Source organism: Colias croceus, chromosome 5 (genome assembly GCF_905220415.1).
Source record: "Colias croceus chromosome 5, ilColCroc2.1".
NCBI lineage: Eukaryota > Metazoa > Arthropoda > Insecta > Lepidoptera > Pieridae > Colias > Colias croceus.
Window position 1 is genome coordinate 4,324,187 of NC_059541.1, and position 22,492 is coordinate 4,346,678.

Genomic DNA, 22,492 nt, shown 5'->3' on the forward strand with positions numbered 1-22,492 from the left:
AAGAAAAGACCGGTTACAACTATAATGGTATATTTCAACTAAAGCTAACAATTATTGTAATTAAAGTTAATCTTCATCAGATGTATCGCTGTCGCTTTCTGAACTAGACGAAGTATCCATGGGCGCACCAGTCTTTGCTCTGAAAAGAGAAATTCATATTACCATTCTGTCATACATTGCAACTTTTTTCATAATTTTGATATCATATCGAACAAAAACCTATTGGAATCTTATTTTGTTAATTAAAATTATTTATTTACGTTATGTTGATGCAGACACAATGGATTATTATAGTTTTTACTTCTTATTTTTTTATAGATATTTATTAAAGACAAACTTGTATTACACTTTAATAGCCTATTGATCTAACACAAAGCTAAGGAAATTGCAATTTCACGAAAATTAAACTTGATCTAAAAATCCTAAATTTAATAAGTTCTAAAACCACAAAAATAAGTCCAAATAGACATCTTTCATCATCTTCCGATTATATACTCACAAATGATAAGCCTCCGCGATGACCAAAGCCGTGGGATGCAGCGCGGCCGTCAGCGAAGCCCTCGGCTCCCGCAGCAACGTCTCGACCTCTTCAATTGGTCGGTTCAACATCACGCTCAACGTTCCCGTGCACGCAGTTAGCGCTTCTTCAAACCCGCATTCCGCTAGGTATGTAACTGCTGTCTGATTGGTTAAACACATTCCAATTATAGATTTTGTATTTATTAGAAAAAAATGACAAACATACTAACTACAATAATTAATTAATGTATAAACTTAAGCCTATATTAAGCCAGTAATAAAATACGTAGATGAGGTGCTAACGAAAGATGAAGTTAATAATAATTAAGTTAATCTTTCGTTAATAAATACTTGAATGTAAATTTATAGTATGTGTGTAAACGAACGGTGCTTGATTGTGTATTATAGATATTTCTATCTATGTGTAATGTATGTAGGTAAGTGTATATTACCCAAAATTTAAAATATCTTCAATAATATCTTCTAAGTAGACAAATGCTTCTTAAACCACGTCGTTGGTGTTCGAACACCCTTTGCGAGCCATCGCCTGGGCACGATACCTCACGGCCAATGCAACATCTCACTAAAGATGGCCGTACAAGGAGACCACACTCTTGCCAATTATATTATAATTATAAATAATACAATAAATATAAATAAAGAGTTATTGGTAACTAGATGTATATGTTTAAACGTCTATAGTGAGGCATTATATTGGACAATAATATAAAATATATACTCGCCAATACATAACTTCTCACTAAGACGACCAAACATGAAATAAGATGATTTTGGAGTCAAATAAAATACAGCATATATGTGCAATATATATAGAAATTATAATAATACGCTTATTTATCATTATCATTTAAATACCGTTACTGAAATGACGGCCAATGCTCACTCGCGACGGCCAAACATTATCTATAAAATACTACCTATACAAAAAAAATTTAAATAAAAAAATAAAATAATACTATCAAAATAACAATAACATATATTCTAAATAAACAGATTTTGATTTTGATTTGATTTGATTTCAGATGAAACAATTAAAAATATGATACAATTTACAAACAAAATATTATAAACTCTTGAAGTTCTTATGACGTCTATAAAACTAATAACGTATAACTAGACGACTTTGATTCACAATAATTCTTTTATAACAAATAACAAACACACTGAATAAAGAATAAGCGTTAATAAAAACAGACTAAGTAGTTTAAAGTGAAGTTTATGATGATCAGGACTCAGGGAGTCGAAGTAACTGTATGACGCAGGTATCTTGATCTTCATTGGTGAAACGTTGTGTGTCTGGACATCCACTGTGGGACGTTTTACTATAGTTTTTTTTTTAAACAGACGAACGACCCACTAACGATGTAGTCCATTGAAAAGTTACATTTGGGGTTGCATTTCTTAGAGGACGCAATTTTATTTTTTTGATGTGTAGAGTGGGGTTAGTGTGAAGCTATCACCAAGTTTGTGGGGTTGCCACCCTTGTCCCACGGCCGCCATCTTGAAAATAGCGGAAGATATGGTTTATACGATATATCTCTTAAACTGTTTATTTGATAAAAAAAATTGTTAACATTATTTGTTGCAAATTAAATTCTCTACAATTTTGGTCCAGTAACTTTTTGTCGTAGAACTATAAATAAAAAAGTTATAAGCGAAAATGTTCGCTTGAAAACTTTTTTATTCTTAAGCCCACTTCGGACCCACCTATTATATAGCAAAAAAAAAAAACTAATTGATTCCATTGAAAATGAAATGATCGGGTGCACGAACTTCCTGCGTGAGCCATCACCTGGGTACGATACACAACGACCAATGCAACGGCTCTCTAACGATGGCCTCACAATACTTCTTAAAATCAGCTTGTAAAGAACGTTAGATTTATAGCCAATATGCATGATATATAAAAAAAAATTACTTTCAATAAACGATAATAAAATACGAGAATAAAATATTTGAACGCATACAATTAATCCGTAGTTTTCTTAATAAAAATTTGATTAATAAACATTTGGTCTTCGTAGTTCGTGTTCGAATTTCTATTCTTGCATGTAGTATCTTCAGCAGCTAGTTGTCGACTCGATGTATGTGTCTGGACATCCACCGTGAGCCTTTGAATTATTAATTATTTTTTCCCAATGCAGGGCAGGAATCCAAAGGCTCACTAACGATGGCCATACAATGTGTAACTCTTCGATGAATACTTCGATGATACTCTTGAAAAGGTACTCCATCGTTTAAAATGAACTATAAAATATTAAATCACAATTTACAAAATTACTTATTTCATTTTACTAGCAATTTTTGAACCAGGTGGTCGATAAAACAATATATTTAAAGTTAGTTCAGGATACATCGCCCATTTTTGCAAGTGACTACTATCAAGCTGATTTTCCGTTTATAGCTTTATTTTGATGAGACACCGAATAATTTCGTGTACGAAACTCTCGATTGTGGTAGCTAACAGAGATAACAAGGATAAAATTTTTTGATTTGATGGTTCTCAAATATTTATTACGCAATTTGTAGGACAATATGTCTGTTGAATTATATAAACATTAACTAAGTGAAATCAAAAAAATCAGCTTGTTAGTAATCATTTATGATGACCTCGTTATCGATACACTTTGGAAAGGGGGACTCTTTGAACAAACCATAGATTTTGTAGGACAAATATTTTTTCGACAAATAATTTAGGTAATTATCTTGAGATTGAACAAAAAAAATTCATTCAGTTAGTAATAAATATTTGAGAACCATCAAATCAAAATTTTTTATCCTTGTTATCTCTGTTAGCTACCACAATCGAGACTTTCGTACACGAAATTATTGGGCGTCTCATCAAAATAAAGCTACAAACGGAAAATTAGCTTGATAGTAGTCACTTGCAAAAATGGGCGATGTATCCTGAACTAAGTGGAATATACACGATTTACACCAGTAGAGCATTAGTAGAAGATTCCTTCCTTCCTAACTATCTCGTAGTTTGTGTACCTACGAACATCCTGTGTGAGCCGTCACCTGGGTACGATATACAACGACCGATGCAACGGCTCACTAGAGATGGCCATACAACGTAACTATAAATTATTAGTTTTGTTTACACATTATTAATTATAGAAAGTAGTTGCATGAAATAGGATATACATGTTATTTCCGGAAATCTTAATACCAAGTAAACTTAGAGCAAGTATATAATAATCTATTGAAATAAAAAAAGCGTAAGTTTATTGGGATAACGTGAAGATCTCGACGACAATGTACGAACATCCTGTGCGAGCCGTCACCTGGGTACGATACACAACGACCGATGCAACGACTCGCTAGAGATGGCCATACAGCGTAAATTAAATTATTATATTTTTGGTTACACATTATCCAATATAAAACGCCAAAATCATTAACTATTCTATATAATACATATTATATTTGTAGCTATAAAACATATTTTATTACAATAAGAAATAGGATTTATGTAAATGTAATTTCCGGAAGTCTTAATACCAAATAAACTTAGAGCAAATATATAATAATCTATTGAAATAAAAAAAGCGTAAGTTTATTGGGATAACGTGAAGATCTCGACGGCAATGTACGAACATCCTGTGTGAGTCGACACCTGGGTACGATACACAACGACCGATGCATCGACTCACTAGAGATGGCCATACAACGTAAAGTTTTATATTTTTGGTCATAAATTATTCATTCTAAAAGGCCATTACCATTGCTTTTGTACCTACACAACATATAATTTTGCATATAAATAGGATATACATACATGTAATTTTAGGGATACATAGTACCAAGTACAGTTAGAACAAATATAATTAATCTAATGGAAAAAAGAAAGAAAAGTAAATTGGGATAATGTAAAAATCTCGATGACAATGTACGAACATCCTGTGTGAGTCGACACCTGGGTACGATACACAACGACCGATGCATCGACTCACTAGAGATGGCCATACAACGTAAAGTTTTATATTTTTGGTCATAAATTATTCATTCTAAAAGGCCATTACCATTGCTTTTGTACCTACACAACATATAATTTTGCATATAAATAGGATATACATACATGTAATTTTAGGGATACATAGTACCAAGTAAAGTTAGAACAAATATAATTAATCTAATGGAAAAAAGAAAGAAAAGTAAATTGGGATAATGTAAAAATCTCGATGACAATGTACGAACATCCTGTGTGAGTCGACACCTGGGTACGATACACAACGACCGATGCATCGACTCACTAGAGATGGCCATACAACGTAAATTAAATTATTATATTTTTGGTTACACATTATCCAATATAAAACGCCAAAATCATTAACTATTCTATATAATACATATTATATTTGTAGCTATAAAACATATTTTATTACAATAAGAAATAGGATTTATGTAAATGTAATTTCCGGAAGTCTTAATACCAAATAAACTTAGAGCAAGTATATAATAATCTATTGAAATAAAAAAAGCGTAAGTTTATTGGGATAACGTGAAGATCTCGACGACAATGTACGAACATCCTGTGTGAGTCGACACCTGGGTACGATACACAACGACCGATGCATCGACTCACTAGAGATGGCCATACAACGTAAAGTAAATTATTATATTTTTGGTTACACATTATCCAATATAAAACGCCAAAATCATTAACTATTCTATATTATACATATTATATTTGTAGCTATTAAACATATTTTATTACAATAAGAAATAGGATATATGCACGATATATGTAAATGTAATTTCCGGAAGTCTTAATACCAAATAAACTTAGAGCAAGTATATAATAATCTATTGAAATAAAAAAAGCGTAAGTTTATTGGGATAACGTGAAGATCTCGACGACAATGTACGAACATCCTGTGTGAGTCGACACCTGGGTACGATACACAACGACCGATGCATCGACTCACTAGAGATGGCCATACAACGCAATATCTTGAATTTAAGGCTAACATTGTTAAAATAAATCTTATAACTTTAAATAAATTAATATACACGATTCTGATATCTATCCGTGAAAGCCGTTTAATAATTATTGAAAGAAATTTTTTCCATTAAATTATGTCTACGTTAAGTTACTATTCTTCGTTGATTAAAAATCGTTGTTTCTGTACGAACATTCTCTGCGAGCCGACGCCTGGGCACGATACATCACGGCCAATGCAGCGGCTCGCTAGTATGGCCGTACGATGTACAAAGGTAAAATATCAACATATTGAATGGAATATAAATAGAACATTGAATATATAATGTATAAGTATTATTTGATCGAAAGATGCTTATTCTAAGACATTTGTTAAAAAAATTACATATTATATACAAGTAAATATATGTTATGAGTCAAATCCTGTACCTTGTAGCATTCCTACTATGAACTGAAATATTCTATGTGCTGATAATAAAATAACATTCATGCGTTGTTGTTTTGTACGACAGAAAACACCATAGATCTTAAGTCAGTGTTTAAAAGTGTAATAAAAACCACAGGCATATTATGATAATATACAGTTACATATTTTGTAAAATTAAATTGTAAAACTGAAATGATTTAAAAGAGCAACTATGGAGTTTCTTGCCGGTTCTCAAATAATCACATTGTACGGCAACCTCGTCTAAACGTTTTATACTGGCATAATAAGCAATATTTAAAAGTAAAATTAACAATTAACGAGATAATTACTCATATAACACAGTACATGTTATAATAACAACATACGATCCCGATTAGAATAGGATCGATTTGGCGCCATATTGTGACGTCATCGCTGTTGTGTGCGGAGTACATAATCCAAGTTAGGCATTTGTATTTAATTTAGAAATTTTGGAAACGGACAAAATAAAATAAATCAATATTGATATTAAAAAAAGGTTTTCCAAGCAAATCATAGTCATCAAATGACATCTAACATGATTTTTTGATTGGATATGCCTAGTCTCATTCGCATCGCAATACATGTACTGTCTTATACGTCAAGTAAGTAACATATTATGGAGTAAATAAACAAATACTTACAGCAGATAGACCAGGTTTGCCAACACTGGCCGCTTTCTTGGCAACTTCCACCAGCACGTCAGGTTTGGCCGGCACCCCTGTGGCCTGTTCCTCCCTCAGACGTTTCAACCCCTCACCGACCACCTCCCAACTCGGATCCTCTTTATCTTTCACGTCCGAACATAATTCTATTATATTCGTCAAAGACGACGCTGACAACCTGATAGATTGTAAACAAAATGGAAGAAAATAAAACACACAGAAGAAAAAAACTAAAAATTCGCAGTATGGGATGCTCATATATATTAATATATTGTATAAAATAATGTCGATACATTTAATACAATGTTCATGCATGAATGGGTTTCACAAAAGCATAACAAGCGACAGATATCACATTGACAAAAGGATGTAAGATAGAGCCCTTGTGTGAATCTGTAAAATGTTATTAGAGAAAAAAAAATTCATCAAATACTTTTGTTGCATTGGTGTTCGTCGATCTTCATTTTCGCCTTGCTCCTCCATCATTTGACCAAACTTGAGCATGTCGGCTGCGGCGGCGCGAATCTTTGCTTTCACTTCTTCATCTGCAAATGCGAAACATATTGCTTATTTATTACTAGGTTTCCGCCCGCGGCTTCGCCCGCGCAGTCAAAGAAAACTCGCATAGATCCCGTTCCCGTGGGATTTCAGGGATTGCGTCATTTTCCCGGGATAAAAAGTAGCCTATGTCTGGTATCAAAATATCTCCATACCAAATTTCATGAAAATTGGTTCAATAGTTTAGGCGTGATTGAGTAACAGACAGACAGATAGAGTTACTTTCGCATTTATAATATTAGTATGGATATGTATACAGGGTTAGTTTTCAATGACCAGCCAAAATTTAAAATTAAGATCTAGATATTAAACCAAAGGTACATTTGAAACATTATTGTCGAATAAAAAAAAATAATAGCATTCATTTGAAAATGTCTTAAAAATTTCCTAAATCGTAAACACGCGATAATCAATGCACTTGTGTGCGTGCGCGCATCGCCAAATTATGTGTGTGCTAACTTCTACCTATCTAGGTTGTTGAACTGAATGGTGCTTTGGTAATGTCCACACGTTCGCTTTTTAGTGGCGGACAGGAATGTAATCTAATAAAAAAAAAACTTTTTTTTTTCATTAGATCGAAAATGTTATCGATTCTAAACCATTTCTGAAAATTTGGCCGGTCATTGAAAACTAACCCTGTAGATTATGTATTCAAAACAAAAAACATGTGGCACTCGGGGACTGCCGCGGTAAAGATATTGCATGCTATGCCTTCAAGCCACACCTCCGCCCGTCGGAGTGGGGAGCGTGAGGTTTTTTCGTTACAGAATTTCTAGATTCGGTCTCCGCGCTCAAGGCCTGCAATAGAAGCTATGCAATAGCTTAAAATCAAGATTTTTTTTATTTTGGCGAGTTTAGCGTGTTTAATTTTATAAGTCCTTTAGGCGCGTTGAGAGTAAAATTTCAAGGTAAGGCGACGATTTTGGTATCTTCAAATCTTGTCAAAGAAGTTTCACTTCTGACACGTGAGCTCGGCATAACGCTCTTTCGTCGAGTTTTGCGTGTTTTTAATTTTGTAAATAGTGCAATGTTTTAAGATTTTTTTTGCAAAATTCAACACTAAATAAAATATTTTCAATAGTTTAACATAGTGCACATTTAAAATTAAACCCTAATTACCTTGATACGAGTAACAATTGCAGAAAGCTTCTAGAAGCCTCTCGACGAGTTTGACCCGCTTAGCGTGTCCGAAAACGACGAGCTGTGACCACGCTTCCGCTAACCGGTCACCGGCACCGCTCACTTCTAGCGTCCTTATTATCTATGGGATAAGGGTCAATTTTGAATGAAATATAATATTTCTTGTATTGTTCTTATTTTCTATGGGATAAGAACCAATTTTGAATAAAGGAAATATGTATTGTACAGAAGTGCCTTATGTCCTTATTAGCAACAGGATAAGGACCAGTATTGAATAAATAAAAAATGCATAGCATTAAAAAAATTGGCAACCAAGAATTACGTTTGAATGGACAATATACGAAAAGACGAAATTTATATTTGACTCAATTTCCCATACATTTGCACGAAACTTCGTCTGCGTTCAAAAAGCATTTATATTTTCACTTTGAAAGATTTTTCATAATAAAAATTACCTCTTCCATTACTGAAGGTTCTGGCACATAAACATTCGGGACTAACGTATCCAGTAGCTGAGTTGTTCTTTCAAATGGCGCGTGTCTGTAAATGAAAATATTTTTATTTTTAATTCTTAAGAATAAACTTTATACAGAATTAATTTGTATAAAATTTTGTATATTAATAGTTTTAGCATATTATAATAAAACTATAGTCGAGCCAATTTAATAGGCAACATTTGACGTCTATCAATTTTATCTTCGAAGAGAGGTAATCTGCTTAAAAACATCGATTAAAGTGAATTAATCGATACGGATTTGAAACATTTGTCAATCGAATTTATTAATTTATAATGATTTTTATTCACAAGCAATCAATGCATTCGATTCTAGATGTCAGATTTCGATTTTTAGAGTAACATCTCTAGTATTTAAAAAGAAAAAAGGTTTATTGACACAAAATTGTAGCGACGTCAGTTCTTCAATTTATAAATTGTTTATTATGTTTAGAATGGTTTATCAGTAAAATGAAATCTTAAAATTAATTGTGTCGGTCATTATTATTATAAATATATAATCGTAATTGAAAAAAGTTAAGCAAATGTGCAGATCTAACAAAACAAAATATCATGTTATTCTATGTCGTCGTTACTAGGTTACGTTGTTGAATTTTGTTGAACTGTCAAATGTTGCCTATTAAAATGGCTCTACTATACATAATTATTTTTTTCAATAACTATTGAATCAATTTTATTGCAGATAAAAATTTATTTGAAAAATTAAACAAAATAAATTAATTAGATTTCTTACCTGCAAGCAACGGTAACGAAGTGTCTGTAATAAATGCTTTCTTTGTATGCGTCGCCAACCAACTTGTAGTTATCGTCCTTCATTAGCAACGCGTGTACTCGCTCTGCTAAAGTAATATCCTGTAAATAAATAAATAAAGATATACAATAAAATAAACTTATGTTATAACATGAAGCTAAGGTATAAGCTACAATATATTTTGAACCATTTTTTATATTTAAAAGGTATTATTATTAATAAATTATTACCTGCAAATGCTCACTGCATACACCCATAGCCGTGATAAAGAAGTGTGTGTCTGCCACATCACTTGGTTCTAAACTAGCTCTGCTTTCTAGATCACTAAGTATTGTTGATAGAATGTCTATGCGTGGGCCTCCTGCAAACAAATAAAAATATAATAAAATGTATTTTTTTAGAAAGTATTATCTCGATTGTTAGCATAGATTATAGTAATCCATTTTATAGAGCCAACAAAGCAATTACACTCAAGCCCAGTCATTTGCAACAATGATTGTATCTAAACTAATATTACAATAGGAAACATTTGTGCTTTTTAATAATAATTTCACATAAATACGACCGATTTCAAAAAATTTTACAGACAGAGAAAGATACATTTTTCCTGAGTCAAATTGAATATATTTTATTCCGAGGACGAACATACTTTATATAAATAAATTAATATTTAATAAACAAATACTTACTTTCTTTACAGAACAAGCACAACAAATGATAATACGCGCCAAGACCAGGTTGGATATTCAATTTTCTCATTTCGCTGACAATTTGTAAGGCGAACGTTTGTAACGCTTTGCTACCGCCCCACGCCGATATCGATTTCAAACATGACGTCAATGTTTCTTTGTTTGGTGTTAGCCCCTGAAAATTAATAAGATAATGGAATAAATATTTCCAGGCATTCAAAATTAATTTATTTAAATACATGTATAGCATTATGGTCGGTACTGAGAATGGAACACATTTTAAATTAGGCCCTAAAGAATCAATTTCTTTTCAAGACATGGCATGATTTGTTATTTGAAGTTTCTTTTTATGTCTCTCTCCATAATACACGGGCACTACCAGAAGGAAGATACCCGGTCCTTTGGAAGGCTTACGTGGGGACACAGGTCCAACACGCAGAGGCCCTTTAGAGAATTTTAATGTGTTGTGGGACACCAGCCGCAGCCTGCCCATGACTGCACTATAGAGATACAGCCCTGGGCAGTCCGCGGCCAATGTAGGACTATTGCAGAAAAATGGAAATGAATAAAACTGGGTTATGGAAGGGGGTGTTAGATGGACTGGTATATTGGGTCTATGGGGACTATGGACGTCTGCCTTTTCAATATTAGAAATTGAAAATTATGGCAGACGGTGACTCGCCAGTTCGGTCGATGGGCTCCCAAAAAGGTTACCGATAGTGGCAACAAGGGGGCAACATCAGCTGAGCGGCTAGGGGTGTAGAGAGGTGCGGCACCGGTTTCACCATCGCGAGCCCTCGGGCCCGGAGCGGGTTTCCCCGCTATTACGCCATTAGACACTTCCACCCCCGAGCATATAGCTCTAGCGGCTCCACTCTGGACGGCCAACAAAGGCAAGCCAGAGGTGGGGGATCCTGAACCTCGTCATTGTTCACTCCGAACTGCCACCGGGACAGCCCAGAGGTGAGGACAGGGACCTCCCCCGGGAGCGCTCGGTTCCCGCGGGGTCGCTACTCCCCGACACCTCGCCACAGGGTGCCCTGCGGGGTGACTGACTGCACGGCTGGGATATCTATTGTAGATATGCCAACCGCGGGCGATGGGGTCGTCACATTCTTTTTATTATTATTATCAAATGACTCCACGTCAAATCGCAATGCTATTTTATGTTAAATCCGCTTTCTTACCTGTTCATTCATTTGTGCCAGAAGAGATTTCATAGCATCGATACGCAGAGCTGTTCCTTCTTTTAAAAAGCCAACACAGCTTAGTAGAGAATTGTAAACGTCAGTGGACAGGAGTATGCCATTTTCTTTCGCTTCCTGTGCCAAGGCATGCGCACGCTCAGCCTGATATTAAAAAAAAATGTTAGGAAAAAAAAAATAGTGACAATTCCAATGTTTTATTAACAAATTTTAATTAAATTTTGTTGAAAGATCAAAGCATATTCAAAAGAAAAACATATAATTACCTGATAATACTTTGCCATTCCTTGAATCAGTGTACAGTATGCTTCTGGTGTTTTAGGTTCCATTGATGCAAAGATTTTGTCTGCAAGTCCACCCAACCTGAAAACATAAAATTTAAAATATTATCTTTTGACCTTTGTTTATGATTAAAAATAAAAATATTCATATTGGAAAATTAATTCAAAATATATTTCTGTTTGCAGCTTAGCTGGGAAATCAAATTTCAAACATTATGGAAAACGAAATAATAATAAGAAGTTTAATAATTTACCTCCAAGTAGCTGCTTGTCTCTCCCGAGTGGCCGCAGCGAACCACCTTTCCTCCAACCATTCGGCAGCAATCGGTTCCTTTTCATTATAAAAGCATAGCAGTTGCAAAAGACCAAGCTTCAGTTCATCATTGACTCCTTCCGAACCACCTAGCAGTTGGTACACCTTGACTGCATCATCTAGGAGCGCATTTTTGATGGTATATATTAGGTCTTCTTCAGTGACCTGATAAAAAAAAATGAAATTTTGATACAAAGGTAAAAAAAAAATTCCAAAAAAATTATCTCAACTCATCAAATTAATTTGCCGAAACCAAAAAAAAAAGATCTTACCTTGCTCTCATCATTATAGATAGGCCTCGGTGCATAAGCCTCAATCTCCGGGTCCGCATTGACGTAAGGAGTTTTCATCTTCAAAGGTGGATCCCATTCTCTTGTAGTGAACAGGTTAGCGTGTTCGTCTCTTATCCATGCGGCCGCCTTGCGCCCCGCCTCCGCTGACAACGCATACGCCCGCTTGCGGTAATTCGACTGCGGTATGAGGAACGGATCATCGTGGTATCTGAAAAGAATAAAAAAAAATTGTAATCATCGATGTGACAAATCATTAAAGAAAAAAAAAAAAGTAATTACACAGTATATGAAAATAATTCAGCTCAATCCTTTGTCTTTATTCAAAATAATTGCAAAGAAGACGTGTGTTCGCAGTGCAGTTCCGATAGTAAATGCGCATGCAGGAGATGAAATTGAAATAGGTCAGTCCACCCCACCCCTCCCACCCTTCCCACCTAACAGGGATACGCCCAAGATGGCGGATGCGCAGTTGCATACAAGTTGCAGGATTCGCAGGTGTATTGATTGCCGCATCGCTATCGATAGTCATGTAATATTAATAGTAAATGACTATCGGTAGGTTTCAATTCAAAATGGCGGACTGCAGTAAAATTCATAAATTAAATTGGGCCATATAATACAACAATCAAAGAGGATATTTGAATTTAGAATAGAAACAAAGAGCTGCGTTTGCGATTTTTTTATCAAGAAGATAGTGTAACAAAAAATCAGATGGTAAAAGGTCGAAGTTCAACAGGATATTTAAAGGTGACAAAGGTCTTAAGTATAGTTTTTTTCCTTTTTACAACAATTTTTGTAAAAGTTTGCCACATCGCGTAGGTAATATAAAAAAAAAGATTGCTAGCGCTCTAAACAATAAATAAGTACATAAGTTCGCAAAAAAATAAAATATTGAATCAACAGGCCATCAAAACAAGACCCAATGAATCAACAAGTGTTTTCTATTTCAAAAGGTTACGCCCAAGATGGCAGCTATTGAAGTCGCACGAAAAATTATTAAGAATTTATTTGAATTGCTTGCCATACAAAATAATAAATTTAATCAAATTAAAGACATGAGATCTGAGATATGAGAATATTAGAAGAGATCAATAAAATTTTAATTTTTGAAAAAAAAAAATAGTTATGGAAAATGTAGGTAAGTAGATACAAAATAATTCTCACCTAAAAAGGCAGGACGATGCACTATTGTAGCAAAGATTTGATAAAATATTTCTATTCTATAAAGTTAAATCTATCACTTGACTATAGACTCTTTATTAAATTTATGGAGCTTTGAATATACAGAGGTCTATTCACTTGCAAGGACTGGCGATAAGTGTCGTCCTAGGTACGCTGCAGTGAGCTGCATTACCTTTCCTCTGTACCCCCGCATCACGTCTGGACCCTGTTGCGCAGCTGCAGATTTATTGAATATTAAGTCAAATAGGTCACAGGTAAATCTAGGATACAACAGCCACTGCAACCCCCCGCACCCCTCGTGGACTGCTCTTCAAAATAAGATGGCGGAATCATGAAATATCACAGGTAATATCTGGTTACATTATAATGGCCAGAAGAAAAAAAGTAAAGCTTTTTTGAAAATTTTCAGCTTTTAAAATATGACTTTAAATTTGTTAAATATTATTTCCCTGCATCCGCCCCCCTCATGAGATACGGTACGCAGATGCAGATTTATTGACTATTAGGAAAAATAGGTCACAGGTAAATCTAGGATACGATAGCCACTGCAACCCCGCACACCTCGTGTACTGCTCTTCAAAACAACAAGATGGCGGAATCCATAATGAAAAGTAAGAAAATATTTCAAATAGGTCACAGGTAAGTCTAGGATATAAGATATCGGCTACAAGCTCCGATATAAGCGAAGTGGCGAGAGTTTCGAATAAAAGTATATAAGTATACCTATTGCAAAGAATGTTTTAATTTAATTTTAAAAGTTTGTTTAATATTTCGCATCCCCCCCATGTTATGTTGTGTACATGTAAATAATATGTATATCGAAAATAATATCTAATAGGTCAAAAATCAATCTAGAAAGTATAGTCAAGCAACTATCGCGCCCTCCATGTGTCCTTTTCTATAAGGAGACGCAACAAGATGACTGAATCAAAATTATGACATATTAGATTCATAAGCAGGTATTTCGAATTTCGAATGATGTTGCGATATACCTACCTATATCGTGAAGTAAAGCATATGTAAAAACTTTAAGCTCCTAAAACAGATTATTATGTCAAAGTTTGCTACAAGGGACACTGCATCCCCCCACCAAAGACACCTGTTGCGCAGATGCAGATTTATTGAATGCTTGTTCAAATAGGTCATAGGTAAATCCAGGACGTTACCTAGCAACCACCCGCACCCTCCCCTCCCGCACTCCCGCATGATTATCTCTACAAAGAGATGCAACAAGATGGCGGGATCAAAATTATGAAAATTGAAACATTACAATAATAGGTACTTGGTTAATTTAGAAGAAGAAAACGATTTCGAATGCAGGTATATCGCGAAGTAAAGCATATTATGTAAAAACTTTAAGCTCCTAAAACAGATTATTATGTCAAAGTTTGCTACAAGGGACACTGCATCCCCCCACCAAAGACACCTGTTGCGCAGGTGCAGATTTATTGAATCAAATAGGTCATAGGTAAATCTAGGACGTTACCTAGCAACCACCCGCACCCTCCCCTCCCGCACTCCCGCATGATTATCTCTACAAAGAGATGCAACAAGATGGCGGGATCAAAATTATGAAAATTGAAACATTACAATAATAGGTACTTGGTTAATTTAGAAGAAGAAAACGATTTCGAATGCAGGTATATCGCGAAGTAAAGCACATTATGTAAAAACTTTAAGCTCCTAAAACAGATTATTATGTCAAAGTTTGCTACAAGGGACACTGCATCCCCCCACCAAAGACACCTGTTGCGCAGATGCAGATTTATTGAATGCTTGTTCAAATAGGTCATAGGTAAATCTAGGACGTTACCTAGCAACCACCCGCACCCTCCCCTCCCGCACTCCCGCATGATTATCTCTACAAAGAGATGCAACAAGATGGCGGGATCAAAATTATGAAAATTGAAACATTATAATAATAGGTACTTGGTTAATTTAGAAGAAGAAAACGATTTCGAATGCAGGTATATCGCGAAGTAAAGCATATTATGTAAAAACTTTAAGCTTCTAAAACAGATTATTATGTCAAAGTTTGCTACAAGGGACACTGCATCCCCCCACCAAAGACACCTGTTGCGCAGGTGCAGATTTATTGAATGCTTGTTCAAATAGGTCATAGGTAAATCTAGGACGTTACCTAGCAACCACCCGCACCCTCCCCTCCCGCACTCCCGCATGATTATCTCTACAAAGAGATGCAACAAGATGGCGGGATCAAAATTATGAAAATTGAAACATTACAATAATAGGTACTTCGTTAATTTAGAAGAAGAAAACGATTTCGAATGCAGGTATATCGCGAAGTAAAGCATATTATTATTATGTAAAAACTTTAAGCTTCTAAAACAGATAATTAAGTCTAGGTTGGGTACAAGGGACACTGCATCCCCCCGCCAAAGCACCTGTTGCGCAGATGCAGATTTATTGAATACTAGTTCAAATAGGTCATAGGCAAATCTAGGAGGTTACTTAGCAACCATCCCTACCCACCACTCCCGCACTCCCGCATGTTTTTCTCTACAAAGAGACGCAACAAGATGGCGGAATTAAAATGATAAAATATTAACATCAAAAGGTATTTGGGAAATCTAGAAGAACAAACCGATTTCGAATGCATCTCGCAGTTAAGCATATTGTAAAAAAAATTGGCTTCTAAAACAGATACATAATTATGTTAGAATTTGTGCATGGGAAATTGTATCCCCCCGCCGATGACACCTGTTGCGCAGATGCAGATTTATTGAATACTAGTTCAAATAGGTCATAGGTAAATCTAGGGCGTTACCTAGCAACCACCCGCACCCACCCTGCCCATGTTTTTCTCTACAGAGGGACGCAACAAGATCAAAATTGTGAAATTCATTTCATATTACATTCAATATTTAAGTTGAAAAGAATAAAACAGATTTCGCATATTAAGACTATTGCAAAGCCAAGAGTACCTACTTTAAAACTTTGCACTTAAATATGTTTGAATAAAAGTTATCTAAATATGATGCTGCATCATCCTTTGTAGAGATGCTCTGCGCAGATGCAGACTTATCGAACATAAGGTCATAGGTAAACCTAGAATGTTATGGACCTAGCAACCACCGCACCCTCCCATCCCACGTTTTCTCGCGACCTTCTCTTCAATGACAAACAACAAAATGGCGGAATCACGATTATAGATTGTCACTTTGTAATGAAAATACACTAGAAGTGTTGAGAAAATTCGTACTTTCTAATTTAATAAAAAATGTTCCTTATATGTTATATTCTACACAGACTAGAAGTATTTTAGAAATATTTCGTGGATAGGTCAAATAGGTCATAGATGAATATAGGATGGCTGGGAAGATAGAGTGCTTAGTCTGGTTATTTACAATTGGGCGGAAAAATAAAAATATTTGCCTTGCTTGATTAAATTGGGCTAAATGGAATAAGATTATTGGCGTGAACGTTAAGCCTTTTTGAAATTAAATTATAATTATTTGGAAACCGATAACCTTACCAAGGAAACCGTTAATTAGGACTGCGAGATCATTAACGGCACGAAACTTTATAAAAGCCCATTTGCTAAAATAGGCCTTTTTATAAATGGTTCGACTGCTGCGGTCATACCTATCAGATAGGACTGTTGCCTATCCAACCCGCGATGGATGGAGTGAGAGGGAAATGTCGTGCGGTGTCCCACAGGGGTCGGTCCTCGGGCCTCTTCTGTGGAACATCGGGTACGACTGGGTCCTGCGCGCCACTAACCTCCCAGGTGTTGGCGTAACTTGTTACGCCGACGATACTCTGGTGACTGCGCGTGGGGCTACATATGAGGAGGCAGCTTTATTAGCTACCACGGGAGTTGAGCAGGTGGTGTGCCGCATCCGGCGGTTGGGACTACGGGTGGCGCTGGAGAAATCCGAAGCCATCTTCTTTCCCGGTCGCCGGAGGCTGCATAGCGCAGGCTCAGAGATCCGGGTGGATGGGGTAGCGATCAGGGTCACCACCACCATGAGATACCTAGGCATCGTGTTGGATAGCCGATGGAGGTTTACGGAGCACTTCCGTCGCCTCGCCCCCCGTCTTGTAGGGGCGGCCGGAGCACTGGGAAGTTTGCTGCCAAACCTTAGAGGTGCTGGGGGTGGGTGTCGCCGGCTATACACTGGCGTAATTCGCTCCATGGCCCTCTACGGGGCCCCCATCTGGGCAGACACCCTGAGCGCCCGTACCAGACCCCTCTTGCGGAGGCCGCAGCGGGTCATGGCGCTCAGGGTAGTTAGGGCATACCGCACGGTGTCTTTCGAGGCTGCCTGCGTAATGGCCGGAACGCCGCCATGGGATCTGGACGCCGAGATGCTAGCGGACGTGTATCGCCGCGTCTCGGCGTCTAGGTCACATGGGGTGAATCCTTCCTACGAGGAAGTAGAGGAGTGGAGGGCCGAGGCTGTCGAGCGGCGGTTCCGGGAGTGGGAACGCCGGCTCGAGGAGCCCAGCGCGGGTGAGAGGACGGTTGCGGCCATACGTCCAGTCCTCCAAGAGTGGTGCGACAGGCGGCACGGGGCCATAACCTTCCGCCTTACACAGATACTGTCCGGGCACGGCTGCTTCGGGCGGTACCTGTGTAAAGTCGCGAGGAGGGAACCCAGCATGGTCTGCCACTGGTGTGCCTGCCCGGAGGACACGGCAGATCACACCCTTGCCGTGTGCCCCGCGTGGGCCGAGCCCCGTGCTCGCTTAGTCGCGATAATCGGGCCGGATCTCTCTCTACCCTCCGTTGTTCGCGCAATGGTGGATGGCGACAGATCCTGGCGTGCGGTGATCGCATTCTCGGAGAGTGTGATCTCGCAGAAAGAGGAGGCAGAGCGGGTGCGCGAGAGGGATCCTCACGCGGACCCGATCCGGCGCAGACGTCTTATTGGGCGTCGTCGCCGTGTTGCGGCCGCTTTACACGGTCGCAACGTGCCTCCTTGACGAAGGGCGCCGGGCGGTGGAACGGGGAATGTAATCCATCGTCCGGTGCGGTGAGGCGACTTGAGACGTGTCCCGCTCATGCCGCCAACGGGAGGGAAGAGCAGGCAAATCACCTTTCCTGTTCTTGGCTTGCGCCTGGCCTGGAGATGGGCTGCCGCCGAGGGGGTTGCGGAAGAATTCTAACAAATACCCGCGGCCCCCTCATTAAAGCGGCTCGACGGAACACAGTGGGGTTTTAGTCGGTAAGAATCCGACATAACCCACGGCTCCTTCCCCGGGGGCTGTGGGTATCTTTGGAAGATTTCCCCACTATAAAAAAAAAAAAAAAGGTCAGACTTAATATTATCATAACATAAGATGTTTTGTTTATTTCAATCCATACTTTGAAATAGAACGAAAATGGAAAATTGAATAATTATTAAGTATTCTTTCCTATTTCCTTTACACGCACTTATCTAAGGAATTAGAAGTCAGACTGTATAATAATTTATATTTGCTTTTGATGCATACAATATTAGTTAAAAAGAAAATTTCATACTAGGTACTCGTTTAAAATGAATAATTTAGGATTCAATTATTATCACTTCAGTAACCCGGCGATTCGATAGGGAGCTTTTGCGCAGTTGCCGATTTATTGAATTTAGTTGCAATAGGTCAAAGGTGAATCTAGATGCTAGAATGTTCGCTACAACCACACCGCCCGCGCCACCCCAACCCCCTCCACAATTTCACAGTCGCTACGAGATGCCGGAATCAAAATGGTCGATACCTATATGATGGCCATATATTGATTTATATCTATAACATGGGCGCGTTAAAGAAGGTCCAAAATAAATGTACATATTTTTAATTATGGGATACAATTGCTTTGCTCGCAAGAATAAAAAGAAGGCTACAGTTATTCCTGTATCAATATTAATTAAGAAAATCTACACCAAACAGCAAATTTCTTAGAATGAAAAAGTTAAAATAGCTTTAGTTCACGAGACAAGCCGCGGAGAAGGATTCTGTTCCTTTACAGCGAAACATAAATGTAAATTACCTATGAAGAAAACTTAAACGTAAATTACCTATGAACCGCGCCTGTTGCGCAGTTGACGATTTATTGCATTTTAGTTGCTATAGGTCAAAGGTGAACCAAGATTCCGGAATGTTCGCTACAACCCACACTACAACCCCACCGCCACCCATCCCCTTCCACAATTACACAGACGCTTCGAGATGCCGGAATCAAAATGGCCGATACCTATATGATTGCCATATTGATTTATCTTTACAGCGAAACATAAATAAATTATGAAGAAACCAATTATTATTATCACGGAAAATTCCCTGCGCCATAGACAGGGACCGCGCCTGTTGCGCTGACAAAATATATCACTTGACTTATTTTGTCTGATTACTTTTTCGCGTTGTATGGAAACATTTTTTAAATATGTTGTTTGAATGAATAATGACGGACCGCTATTAATTGCGATACCTAAGCATTTGGTGCATAATAATTATTGAGCAAGTTTTTCGCTACGATTTCGATTTTGCGGTTTAGAATGAAAAAGTAAGATTAGCCTTATGTCACAAGACAAGCCGCGGGGAAGGAATAGTAAAGTAAACACAGCTAGCGAAACAAATAAATTATGAAGAATCAATTATTATCATGGAAAATTCCCCACGTCATAGACAGGGACCGCGCCTGTTGCGCAGTTGTCGATTTATTGAATAATGTTCGCTACAACCCCACCGCCACCCACCCCCTTCCACAATTACACAGACGCTTCGAGATGCCGGAATTAAAATGGCCGATACCTATATGTACAATCGATACCTATTTGATGGCCATGTTGATTTATCTATAATATGGCCGCACATGGCAAAAAAATTATAATAAATGGATTTTAACAACCCACCCCATTCTACTGTTTCAGCCGTTTACGAATTGGCGGAATCAAAATGGCTGATATAGGTTTTATCTATAAAATAACAGATCATTGTATGTAAAAACAAATGTAATTTGAAATACAAGGATACAATTGCTTTGCTCATATGCTACAGAATAAAAATTAGCTATTAAAATATTGTTGTTACTTGACCTACAATAAATAAGAAGTTTTACATCAGACAAAGAACAATTTCATAATTCATCACCATTGAGTCTTTATGATATGAACAAGAGAAAGGTTGCAAAAATATTTTGTCTGAAGATCTATTTATAGGTATTGGTATCACTTTCCGTCCGTCTTTGGAACTTAAGCATGAGAGCAATTAGTAAATTAAAAACTATATTAAATGTCTCGACATAAAACTTTTATGTAATTCAAAGAAGATACAAGAAATAAGACAGGCATTAGGAAAAATATTAATGAATACATTTTTTTAAATATAGATCAGGTTAAAAGAATCATATAATACAATAGTATTGATTATAGAATAATCATGTTACCCGTTACATACTGTATAATTTGTAATAAATACTTATTCCCAAGTTTATACAATATTGACTTTGGCTTTATACTAAACAAAATGGCTGACCCTATTCAGTATGTTATCACAATGAGAAACAAAATCAATTTTCAGCAAATAATTTTGCTTTATTAAGTTTATATTAAAATGTCGTTTTAAATTGACAACCAATACAGTTTGTTATACCACACAGGTATGTACGTTATACCACCATGTATTAACAAGTAATTATTTTTTAACATAATTGAAAGCGCAGTTATAATGATAATTAAACAAACCAGTGGCTCCTGCGATACAGGTGCATCATTAAGAACCCATTGGACTAGCCTATTAACATTAAAACTAACAAACATATTTTTGAGCAGACCACACCCTATGCTATTTATAGACAAACTTTTTATCCAAAAACGTAATAAACGAAACAGATATTCGCAAGAAGCAATAGGTATAAATTTTGCAAAATAAATTAAGGTTTATAAAATTTAGAATATAACTTACTTGTAATGTGGAGCTGTAGGGTCGACACCGACTGTCGCGGCCAACGCTTGAAGAATATCTGTGGGCCCGCGGGGGATGCGCGGCGGCGGCGAAATACCATCTATTGATTTTCCGCCCACAGGTAGTTTCTGCCCCTCCAAGGTTGACACAGATCGACAAATGCGAGCCAATCTGGCTACTTGCCTTTAAAACGAATTATTATTTGATATTTAAATAGGATAAGTCGGTAAAATATGATTTGTTGTTGAGTTGGGATACGCACACTTATTTAATAAGATTCCGATAATATTCACATCTAATTTATTTAATAATGAAAAACATTAATGAATAAAATGTTAACAAATGAGATAAGTGAAAGTAGAACTATTATAATAAGTTATATTATTAACATTAAGATAAATATAGGAAAACAAAATTTACACAAAAATATTTACCTTTGTATCGATATATTTGAATACATTGTGAGTTATATTTGATGTAGAGGTTAAATATTAATTGTAGCTGGATCAACGAGAATAATCCAATTCAAACCATTAATTTATGATGTATATGAACTCATATTTTATTTAATTCTTAAATTCTAACCAAAAACCTACACATACCATCTGACAGAACGTGAAAATTTAAAACAGACATTTGACAATTGACAAATGACAGCTGACATCCGTTTCTTTTTCAGATGCATTAATTTAGTAAGTGAATACAAGGTTTTTCAGTTATAGCCAAATAAGTTCTTAAGATGAATAAACGAACTTTCACGCTTTGCACAAACAAGGGAACGGTACTTTCTATAATCGTGTATACACAGTTTATTTCCCTTACTCAGCGCACATTTTAATTAAATTAAACTGGCAACATTATTTTAGGCACCGACCTTGACCGCGACATCATCGCGTCTACGGGACTTCTTTCGCGGCGACCACACTAGTGTCTAATGGGGCCCAATGGGGCCTTCGCGGCGTCGCGTGGAAAGTCCCATATAAATTTAATCCCAGAGCTCTCAAGTCATCAAGATGTATAATGATGGTGGAAGAAGCGATTAATAATTAAATATAAATTTATATTT

The 22,492-nt window shown here is 36.7% G+C and overlaps 1 protein-coding gene across 1 annotated transcript; it reads right to left on the reverse strand.

Moving 5' to 3' along the window:
* Positions 1-13: 13 nt before the first annotated feature.
* LOC123691713 (protein PTCD3 homolog, mitochondrial) lies at positions 14-22,042 on the reverse strand. The gene is made up of 15 exons (XM_045636242.1): positions 21,861-22,042; positions 21,427-21,609; positions 12,319-12,547; positions 11,988-12,211; positions 11,719-11,815; positions 11,435-11,596; positions 10,248-10,422; positions 9,789-9,919; positions 9,541-9,659; positions 8,749-8,833; positions 8,273-8,414; positions 7,029-7,140; positions 6,575-6,773; positions 500-681; positions 14-139 (listed from the first exon to the last, which is right to left on the reverse strand). The coding sequence occupies exons 1-15, from the start codon at positions 21,884-21,886 to the stop codon at positions 67-69; spliced, it is 2,139 nt and encodes a 712-aa protein (XP_045492198.1). The 5' UTR covers positions 21,887-22,042; the 3' UTR covers positions 14-66.
* Positions 22,043-22,492: the final 450 nt, after the last annotated feature.

Bases quoted from the DNA above. Each gene is read 5' to 3' on its own strand.
- LOC123691713 (XM_045636242.1), bottom strand. From the start codon at position 21,886: ATGTATTCAAATATATCGATACAAAG. The intron at 8,834-9,540 runs GTAAGAAATCTA...TTTCATTTACAG, and splicing joins TTCGTTACCGTTGCTTGCAG to ACACGCGCCATTTGAAAGAA. The intron at 140-499 runs GTGAGTATATAA...TTCTCTTTTCAG, and splicing joins ATCGCGGAGGCTTATCATTT to AGCAAAGACTGGTGCGCCCA.